Genomic DNA, 11,592 nt, shown 5'->3' on the forward strand with positions numbered 1-11,592 from the left:
TTTATTTATTCTGAGATACATTCTTCTTCACATTTCACATCTATAAAATCTGAGTGGATTCTAGTATTGATAAAATCTCATAATAAATTCACAGTCCTTAATTATTTTTCTGCTGGTGTATAAATTACGATTTATTTCACAACCTATGAGAACTCTGAGTTGATCAAATATGATGATTATTTGATTAAATATGATGAGATTGACTCCTGGGCCAAAAACTTGAGATTCTGGTCTTCTGGGTACTTATTCCAAATGATTAATGAGAAATGATGAAAGCTCACGGGATATTCTGATATGACCTGTTAAGAACACAAGCAAATTTAGCTCTATGTAAGAGATATTTGTACATCCACTTTAAAGCAGCATTATTTATAATAAGCAAAAAAGGTAGAACCAATACATGTTCATTGACAGGTGAATGAATAAGTAAAATATGTTATATAAATACAATGGAGTATTATTCAGCTTTCCTTAAAAAGGAAAGAAATTCTGACACATGTTACAACATGAATGAACCATAGGGATATTATGCTAAATGAAATAATCCATTCACAAAAAGACAAATATTGATGATTCCACTTATATGAGGTATCCAGAACAGTCAAATTTATATAAGCAGAAAGTAGAATGGTGGTTGTCAGGGTCTGGGTGAGCAAAAATTTAGGAGATGTTGTTTAATGGGTATAAAGTGTAATTAATACTACCAAACTGTACATTTAAAAATGGTTAAGATCGTAAGTTTTATGCCATGTATATTTTACCACAATTAAAGAATAGATTTACATTAAAAAGATGGAAATTGAGGAGAAAGGGGAAAAGGTATTGTAGAAAGAGGCTAAAGTGATGTAAATAGATACAGTGATGTAAAAGAATGAAAAGTAGACAAAAAAGATAAAATTTTAGAAAACTCACCAGCGCCTCAAAAACCATAACGCAAGACATATCAAAAGAATCAAGGAAGGCACTATTATTGCTGAACATATCACTCCGATGGAGGTGGGGCTTCCTGGCAATTGGGGAAAGACATAGTATGTCACTTCAAAACTCATTCTCTAATTCTCCTGAGCTTCCTTTGCCCATCTGGGTGTCAGAACTGTTATTCGCCTACTGCTGATGTATGAGTATCTGTAACTCTATCATATTTCCTGACACCATATGTTCATATCCATCCTCTGTCTCTCTCTCTTGCCCTATCTCACACAATCTATAGATTCTTTATTCTTACCTCTTCTATACCTTAGGCATCTCCAATCTCTCTCTCTCTCTCTCTCTCTCTCTCTCTCTCTCTCTCTCTCTCTCTTTCTCTCTCTCTCTCTCTCTCATCTCCCTCTCTCTCTCCATTAAGTCTCATCATTTTTCTAGTCCTTCCCTCAATGCCTGAGGATCATCCTCTCCCATTTACAGCTGGCCCCCAGTTCTTTCTCACCCCAGTAAAGGATAATGTCTTGGCCTCCTAGACTGCTGTGCTTTACTCGGCAATTCAGACCAGCTGCTTCCCCAGCCACAACATCCAGGGTTACTCGGAGATACCATGTCTCATCAGCATTGGGAAGGATGTCACCTTGCTGAGTTCCTGGCTGCTCCCGCTCATCCCTCATCCACATTACCCATGCAGGTTTTGGGTAAAATCCTGAGACATGACACACCAGCAACAGACGGCCAGGCCCAGGACTGGGTCCACTTGAAAGCCAGGCTTCGGGCTTTACTGTAGCAGGGATGAGAAGGGACAGTGCCAGATTATGGCTTTAATCTAGAGCATAGGTACTCAAAAAACCATTGGAAACCAAATCATTTATTGATTAAACCCCTCTCTTCTTATTTACCATCTAATCTTAAATTTAAAGAAGGTGGTGGGAAGTGAAATAGAAAGGTCTTGAAGAGAGAACAGGACTAACCTTGCCTCTGCAGTTCCGCCTTTCCTGCATTGAGAACACCCAAGAGATATCGAGGGCAGGTTTCTAAGAGGAGCTTCTCTACGATATCACAGAAACCTTGGTACTGAACGATGAGCGTGCAGAATCGCTGTGCCCTGCTGCCGCCCTCTGGGGCAGGCACACATGAATTATTCTTCAAGCTCAGGAAATCCAGTCCTCCTAAAGCTCCCCTCAAGAAGCTTACTGTGGCCTCACCAGAATGCAGCTCACAGCCTGCTATGCCTTGGATCTCAAAGGGGTCTGGATAGAAGGAAATCAGAGAAAATGTTATTAAATGCAAACAAGAAAGAAATGGATGGGAGAAAGACCTAGGGTGTTGGATATTTGTGGGGAGAAAAGTCTGAGATGTGAAATGATGAGCCAACAACCAACTCAGTACCATCATATGCCGCATAACAACATTTCAATCAGCAATGAACCACATGTACAATGGTGGTCCATTAGATTATAATGGAGCTGAAAATTTCCTATTGCCTAGTGACACTGTAGCCATCATAACATCATAGTACAAAACATTACTTGCATATTTGTGGTGATGCTGGTGTAAACAAATCTACTATGCTACTAATTATATAAAAGTATAGCACATACAAAGTACAGTACATAATACGTGATAATGATAATAAATGACTATGTTACTGGTTTATGTATTTACTATACTTTTTATTATTTTAGAGTATATTCTTCCTACTTATAAAAAAAACACATTTGCTGTAAAACAGTGTGCTGTGTTACACTGGCAGTAACTTCATACATCTCATGTGTCTCTTGATTGCATTATATCCTCTTGTGCTTGATTTAATTCCACATTATTTTATATAGTAACATGCTGTACAGGTTTGTAGACTAGGAGCAATAAGCAATGTCATAGAGCCTAGGTGTATAATAGGCTATACAATCTAGGTTTGTGTAAGTGCATGCTATGATGTTTGCACAATGATGAAATCACCTAATAATATGTTTCTAAGAACATATCTCTGTCATTGAGTGGTGCATGACTGTATTCAGAGACTTTCTAGAAAGAAGAGCATAGGGGAGAAGTATGCATGTCAAAAATGCTAGAGAAGGGCTATTGTAATGACATACAAGGGATAAGAAGGGAGAAGAGGCGCAAAGTGTGAGAAGCAGGGTGATGAAGTCAGGAGTACAACATTCCAGGGTGAACAGGAGAATTTCATTGAAAAGAGGGATCAAGCAGGAGATATTTGAGGAGATGGATTGGAAGGGGAGGAAGTCACACTATAGTTTACTCAAGCACAGTGTAAGAAAAGAGGACTTCTTTCTTAAGGTTTGAGAGAGAAAAAAATTATACACAAACAAACCAGGAGATGGTTACAAAAGGATATCTTTATCAGACAAGAATGCAGGAAGCAGGAAAAATCTGGAATGAAGTCTGACTGGAGACTACTTTAGAGAAGTGTGTGCGTGCAGTTGGGTAAAGTGAGGAGGGGAGAAAGTTCATGGAGAATAGTAGTCTAAACCAAGAGAAAAAAAAAATTCAACGAGAAGCTCCCCAGATCCGAGGACTGCACTCACATTTCATCTGGAATTCACTGACGTGGTCCTGTATTACCCGGATGAATCCAATTAAATAGACTCGAAATAGCTCAACCAGCTCAGTCACCTCCTCATCACTGAAGTTGCCCTTGGACCAGGGCTTCAGAAAAATAGCAGTGCCCGAGTCACTATCCCATCCATGAATCTGCAAATCATCCAACCAGCCTGAGCCTTGATTTTGTGCCCAGGTGCTGTTGGCAAAGGATGATATCTGAATGACATGGAAAGAAGTTGGTCCCTGGAAAGCTGTGGGTAGTAGAAGGATAAAAAAAAGTGAGGAGAAAAGAAGAAGCAGGAGGGAATATTTTAAAAAAAAATGAAAACAGAAAAGATCTAGAGCAAAAGAACCCAAAGTCTGAAGAACAAAATAAATCCTGAGACATTTGCCTGTGCAGGGCCTCAGAAGCCATCCCTGACCTACAGAACGAGAGGAGGGCTGGATACAGGAGGACCCAGAACCATAGGGGTAAGTGCAGCATGCTTTTATCCAGACCCCCTACACCCATGCTGGGGGCTGCCAGAGTACTCTTACCATTCTCATTGTCACCACCTGAGATGAGAACTGCTAGCAATAGAAGTGACGGAGGCAGCATTTCACTGGGAGATAGAACTTCTGACTCCTAAGAGCCCACGAATGATCTCTGATTTCAGCAAACCTTTTTCTCAATACTCTTTAGTAACTTCCTCTCTCTTCCAACTGACAAATATGCTCCTCATCCATGTTGCACATTGGAGAAAAATTGTACCTCCCCCAGCCCTGGGCCTCCCTCTCTGCTTCTCATTTCCACTCTAGCCCTTGATTTCCAGACTTTTTTTTTTTTTAATCTCCCTGGCTTCCAGTTGTTCTTCCTGACCTCAGCTTTCTTCATACTTACAAACTTGAAAAAGCTCTCATCTGATCCTAAAAAATTATTTCACTTCCCTAATCCTTTATTGCAACATCTGTTAAATATTAAATAATTGTTCTGCTTCTAGCCTACTTTAATCTAGAAAGATTCTTTTGATTGACCCACCCAAATAGACCTTCCTCCCCATGGTTCTCTCTTTTCTGGCACTCTATCATTACCTCTTCTCCACATTTCCAGTGGCTCTTCTTTCTTCCCTCATTGCTCTGTCTTGTCTCCCTAATCCCACATTCTTGATCACGTGAGTGTATGTATTTGTGTATGTGTTGACAATCATTTACAAAGAGCATTTAAAACCTCGTCTAGATAGCATACTACATTTTCTGCAATTAAACTCAATTTACATTTCTTAACATGCCAGAGTTACCAGAAGGTGGTGGATTTCTCAATTCTGATGGGAAAAATAAGAGGGACAGGGAAGGGAAGATTGTAGTTAGTCAGTTCACTCACCACATTTTGTTTATCATAAAGCAATAACACATTTGTATACATAATAAAATTCATATTTTGATAAATTTTTACAAGTATAACCAGCATGTAAAACAAAGTATAGAAGTTTTTTATCACTCTTTATAGTTGTCACCCCAACCCCCAACACACACACACACACACACACACACACACACACACACACACACACACAAGTGCGCGCGTGCGCGTGCATGCAGGCAACCACTGATTTCTGTCATCATAGTTTAGTTTTGCTTGTTCCAGAACTCCATATAAATAAATTCAAATAGTGTGTAAAATATAAAACAAAACAACAACAAAAAATCATCTGGACTATAGTGGTACAGACCCAAATGCCAGAATCAAATGTGATAAATATTGCAGATTATAATCCAAATAAAATTGTTTTATGTCATAGCAAGTTTTGAGAAGGAAAGTTACATTTGCTACTAGTATATGACATTCTTTTCAGTAGCTCTTGACCTTTGAAGGTTTGAGCAACAAATCTTCATGAGACAAGCAAAACTTTGAAAGTTATGTTATGTGTAGCTTCAGAACATGTCAAAATTAACTTTTTGTAGAAAGTTTATAAGCAATAGAATCTCCTTCTCCTTATGTAATATCACATAGCCTCAATCTACATTTTGGCCTTTCCTATCACCAAATAAACCATTCTGAAGTGAGCAGTGATCTCATTTTTTTTTTCACCAAAAGTTCAGAGCTATTTGTCTTATGATGTCATCTATTTTCTTTTAGTATGCCCTTGGCAGGTTTTAACAATATATTTAGCATCCACTGAGTAAAATATTTGGACTCCAATCAATGTCGACTTTAAGTATTAATATCTTGGATTTTTTCCATTCAGGAAAAAAAAATGACAAATTTGCACAGATAATCTATTAGAAATAAGGTAGCAAAACATTCCAAGTGTAAAGAGTTTTCACTAACTGATGTTATTCACATATATAAGAAACGGCAAAATAAGTAATGTAACATTCTCTATTCCCAGAAATAAATTGTTCACATTATTAAGAGTAGCCTTCATCCAAGATTATCACTGCCTCATTATAAAGTCCAGAATTACTCTCTAAATTGCAAAGCATACAAATCTAAACAATGTTCTCATAATTCAGTACATGATATAATCTATTCAGTTTTGGTACAACAGTCACAGACAACAGCAGAGACTTAACATTACCTGCCTTTGATGTTAACATCTTTTCTTTTCTTTGTAAACCTTGAGCTTTGGATAGAACACCCAAGATTCAGTTTATTTGTTATACTATAGATTCACTGACATATAGATTCTGTAGATTCATTTGACACAGACCAAATATACCACTGACGGTGATGTGGCAGTGCTAGAGAGGTAAACCAGTTAACCTTGAAAATGATGCCAAATGGATCACTGTAAGTGCCCACAGTGTCTTGGTGTACATTTAAAGAGAGACATGCACTGAGAATCAAAAAGCACCAGAGATTCTGAGAACTGCAGCCCACATTTCAGGGAGTCAGACAATTGAATGCACTCATACTCATCATACCTTTGCCAACACCATTATTATCTAATGCTTGGTTGCAGACCTGACTACAGGTTCTAAATATACTCACTAGGACATGAAGATAATGACCAAAAAAAGAGGAACATTTAAAACTTAATTTTACACAAGCCATTCCACTCTAATACTATAAAGATTCCTCTCTCAAATGTCTTATGCCTCCCAAACACAAGCATGATTGGAAGCAAATGTTTTAAAAATTGAGACTACTCCAATCAAGAGGCTCAGAAGACAAGGTCCTGCCTTTCCTGGTAAAAAGTAGAGTGAGAGAGAGTAGGAATTAAAAGGTAAAAATTTACCTCTGATTCCCCCAAGTACCCAACAATATGAAATACAACAAATACCCTAACATTCTACCCCAAAGGTAAAGAAGACACATGCCTTGGATCCAAAAGTAAGATTTCTGCAGACCTGAGGTCAACGGAAGACCTTCCACTGAAGTATAAGGTAGCTAGCTGCTCAATTAAGCTGGTATCTAATGGTTGTCTGAGGTCTGCTACTGTATGCAATCCTTTAGTCTGAGCAGTGGTCACAGTACCTAAAGATGCTAAACTAAGCAGAGGAAACTGAAGCAAGTGGGTTCTCCATGTTATTCCTTTTCTTCTTTTTTTTTAAATTTTGTTATTTTAACCAAGTAATAAAATTTAACAATAGATTCACAATGACGTATATTTTGACCTACTTATACATTCTATGCACTTATTCATTTTATCAACGGTATTTATTGAGTACCTACTGTTACTAATCTGTAGTAGCTCTGCACTACCTCTTCACCCTCCAAATTCTCATCTTTATCCCACCTTTTCCCAAACTTGGAAATGAGTGCACAGACTTTTTTTTTTTTTAACCTCAGGAACATTAATTAGCTTAATTTTGTCCAGGATTCTTTGATACTTCAGAATTGGAAAGAACCTCAAAGTTGATCTGTAAAGGCTATATTTACAGTGAAAATTTACCTGCCTCTCCAGTTATTTGGAGGGATTTAAACCTTTAAGATAGTCCGATAGGCAAAACCACTGCATTTTTGCCTTATCGATCCTTTAATCCAAACTGGTTTTTTTTTTTTGACTTTGTGATACTCCTGTAGGTTATTTATTTATTTATTTATTTATTTATTTATTTATTTATTTATTGCTATTGTCTAACATAAAATAGTGCATATAGTATGGTCCATATGGATGAATAGCAGATATATGTCCAAGTATATCTAGATTTCAAATTCTAGTGTCAAATTCTACTTTATTGTTTCTTGTATCTATTGTTGATGAGGAAACATCTATCACACTATTTGATATTACTTTGTAGGCAACTTTTTATCTCCAAAGATTTTCCATCTTTTCTTTCATTCTTTTCTAATGAAACATCTTATCCTTAGACTCTGGAGTTTCATATTATAGTGTGAATATCTCACAATTACTTATTTTTTATTGAGGTGAAATATAACATAAAATTAATCATTTTAAAGTTTACAATTCAGTGGCATTTAGTACAATTTAGTTTACAATTTAGTGGCATGTTGTGCAACTACCAGGTCTAACACCTTCCAAAACATTTTTAGGACCCCAAAAGAATATCCCATACCCATTGAACAGTCACTCCTCCCATTTCTCCTCCACCTCAGGCCTCTCTTAACTAATACTCTTTCTGTCTCTATGGATTTATCTATTCTGGATTTTTCATATAAATGGGATGATAAGATATGTGTCCTTTGTGTCTGATTTCTTTCACATAATGTTTTTGAGGTGCATTCACATTGTCTCATGTATCACTCATTCTTTTAATGGTTGAATAATATTCCATTGTGTGTATATAGCACATTTTGTTTTTTTCATTTATTCATTGGGGGATATTTGGGTTGTCTTCCTAATCTTATTTACTGTTGTTGATAGTAAAATTATGAATATTTGTGTACAAATATTTGTTTAAATATCTGTTTTCAATTCTTTTGGGAATATACCTAAAAGTGGAATCACTAGGTCAAATGGTTAACTCAATATGTGAGTATTTGAGGAACTACGAAACTGTTTTCTGTAGAAGCACTACCATTTGATATTTCCACCAGCAAAGTGTGAGTGTTGGAATTTTAGATAGAATAGATAAATGATGATGATAGATAGATAGATAGATGGATAGATAGATAGATAGATAGATGATAGATAGATGATAAATACTATACTATATCAGAAGTAAAAACTAATAAAAATTTTAAATGTGTATTTGTTAACTAACTTGAAATGAAACAAACTGAATGTGTATTAAAAATAATATCCTTACTAATCCCCCCAAAATATAGTGACTTTGTAGCTTTTAAAACATTTTAAAATAGTTTTGAAATTCTCTTTAACATCTGACTTACTAGAAGATAGCTATATTTTATACCTGTTTTTGAATAAAAACTTATGCAATAGTACATGCAATATCGTATAGTCTCTGGAAAACAATGAACACTAAAATAACATCTTAGTATTGCTATAAGAATAGTTTTGAATTCAAGGACCCTCTGAAAGGATATCAGGAACTCCCTTTTATTCCTGAGCACACCCTGAAACAAGTAACCAAAATCAGGTATTTCTTTAGGGAATACATAAAGGTATTACACTTTCTTTATTATTTATCTTTATTAGTTAGAATATTTTTAAGAGCTATTTTATCCTAAATAACTATCTCTTATCCTGAGATAACAAAAGACAGAATAAATACTTGATTCTTTCCATTTATTTACCATTTTTCAAGAGAATGAATTGTTTATGTAGCTTCCTAGGTGACTAATGAATTATTTTTTGCATCATTGCATACCTATGAACTTTGACATATTTGAAATGCTTGACTCTATAACTGAGCCATATTTTTTTTTTATTGTGGCTCAAGCTGTACCACAAGTGACATGGGATTCTATCAAGTCAGCTGCTTCTGAATTCTTTCAATATGACTTCATTTTTGAGCTCTCCATTACTTTTTGGTGTGGTAAGATTGTTCCAGACTTTTCATTCCTTTTCTCTAAGGTTGTCTTAGTTCCTTTTAGTGAAAAAATATTATGTAGAAATCATTATCTGAACCCTAGGTTAGTCTTGGTCTCTGGACTTTTTAAGTGGCCAGAACATATTTTTAAAGAGAAATGTTATGATGAACCATATTTATGCTTCTGATTCAAGTTTAGAACTACAGAGTTTTACTCATCTATTTCATATCAATTTCTCCAATGTGATAATTTTTGTTCCCAATATGTTAACACAATTATGAATTCACTTAATCTCACTATATACTATATCCCACTAATCTATACATGCATGATAGTCTTAGAGTAACACTACCATCAACAATATAATTATTAAAAACAATTTAAAATTTATTTTCTGATACTAGGGTATATCCCCTGGAGTTAAGCAAATTGTTATGCTTTAAATTCAAATGAAACAGTCCCTGACTTATGGTATGTCACCAACTTGATAAGTAGTTATTTTCATTGTTGCATTTGCTTTCAATTTTTAAGACTTGAAACTTGTTTCTTTGATTTATAATGTTACAAAAAGTCTGCATGGAGCAGACAATCCAAGGTGGCAGATTAAGGAGCTCAGAAAATCCTTTTCCCAAACATCAATAATAATATTGGACAAAATTTTCAGAATAAACCATTTCAGAATTCATATAACCAAAAGACATACAGCAGATTGAGAAGTACTTATTCAAGAACTACCTGAATCTCAGCAAAAACAATGGTGGCAAGTTAACCTGAGGCTGCTCTCATCCCTCCCCTGACTTGGTGGTACCACAGGCTGAGGATCAACAGTCTTATTGTTGCAGAAGGGTATATCTAATCTGGAACCACATGGAGAGGCCTGATGCCCAGGGAAGTTGCAGAAAACAATAGCAATTGGTGGGAAAAAAATCAAAGGTCAACATTATAGCTGCTTGATGCTGTGAATACTAATTGAAGTGAAGAAGAGACCAGCCAAAACCTAACAAAGATATTTGGGAAACGAGATAGCCATAGTGGACTTTGATAAGCTTCCACTTGTTTCCAGAAGTTTGAAAGATGCACACAACTAAGGAGACACCAAAGAGGGCAACAATATGTACTTACACCTGGCCAAACATGAGAACTTGTGCATAGAAAAAGCAGACACCAGGGCAGATTTGTAAACTGCTTGAATGGTAAATATGTGTTCTAATCCACACATATTCCATCAGCAAAAGATGGAAACCTTACCAATTTAAGATGTAAAGGCACAACCTCTGACTAATCATTGACTACCACTATGCTATGTTGACTTAGGAGTGACCCTCGGGAAGCCAGAAAAGAAAGAGAATGAAGAAACAAACGAAAAAAAGGTGGGAAGTGGAGAGGTGGGGAGAGAAGGAGGGAAGGCGGAAGTGGAAGAGAATAGTAGATAAAAAGAGAGGGAGAGAGAAAGAAAGAGAAGGAGGGGGAGAAAAGAAGGGAGGAAGTAAAGAAAAAGTTCTATATAGTTTTTTTTAAAAGAAGCAAAACCATTGGTGATTACAAACTGCAAGGCATCCAGAATCTACAGAACTTGTCTAGGCAGGTAACTAAACAAAAGATCAAAGAAACAAACAAAAAAACACACTAAAAGCAAAACAATAATAATGACTTTATTTGAAGAGCTTCAAACTAGAAACAAATCAAATGACCATCAAAGAGTGAATGGATTAAAAAAAATTATAGGATATTTATACATGGAGTTCTATTGAGCAATAAAAAAGAATAGACAACAAAACACACATAAGCAACATGAGTGACTTATACCTATATGCTGGTGGGGGAAAATGCCAGATACAAAGAATACATAGAATTTATTCCATTTTAATAAAATTATAGAAAAGATAAATCTAAGCTTAACTAGCACAAGGCATATAAAAATTGTTAGGATGCCCAGCTGGCAGTGGGTTTAATTATAAATGAGTATGAAGGGTATTGGGGGAATAGAAATGTTCTATATCTTAAGAGTAGCCATATTTACATGGGTGTGAACATTTGTCAAAATGAACAGAACTGTACATTTAAAATAGACAGACTGTATTATATGTAAATTATATGTCCATAAAGTTGATTCAAAATTTTTAAAAAGAAACAAAAATAATGTAACCAGTAAAAAGGACATGGACAGACTGAAGAAGTAAACATTGCAACTCAAGTAGGTAGTACAATCTTGGTTTGTTTTCTCCCCC

General features: G+C 35.7%; 1 protein-coding gene across 2 annotated transcripts; it reads right to left on the bottom strand.

Annotated features, from left to right (window-relative positions):
• Positions 1 to 4,205, bottom strand: LOC105309300 (T-cell surface glycoprotein CD1b-like). Of its 2 annotated transcripts, none has more exons than XM_011385430.2 (6): positions 4,024 to 4,205; positions 3,471 to 3,737; positions 1,896 to 2,174; positions 1,562 to 1,705; positions 913 to 1,006; positions 1 to 299 (listed from the first exon to the last, which is right to left on the bottom strand). In XM_011385430.2, exons 1-6 carry the CDS (start codon positions 4,082 to 4,084, stop codon positions 278 to 280), a joined length of 867 nt encoding a protein of 288 aa, XP_011383732.1. In that variant the 5' UTR covers positions 4,085 to 4,205; the 3' UTR covers positions 1 to 277. The 2 variants fall into 2 exon arrangements, with proteins under 2 accessions (XP_011383732.1, XP_011383731.1); XM_011385429.2 differs by having other exon boundaries at positions 1,427 to 1,705.
• Positions 4,206 to 11,592: the final 7,387 nt, after the last annotated feature.

The sequence above is a fragment of the Pteropus vampyrus genome, unplaced genomic scaffold (assembly GCF_000151845.1).
Source record: "Pteropus vampyrus isolate Shadow unplaced genomic scaffold, Pvam_2.0 Scaffold715, whole genome shotgun sequence".
Classification (NCBI taxonomy): Eukaryota; Metazoa; Chordata; class Mammalia; order Chiroptera; family Pteropodidae; genus Pteropus; species Pteropus vampyrus.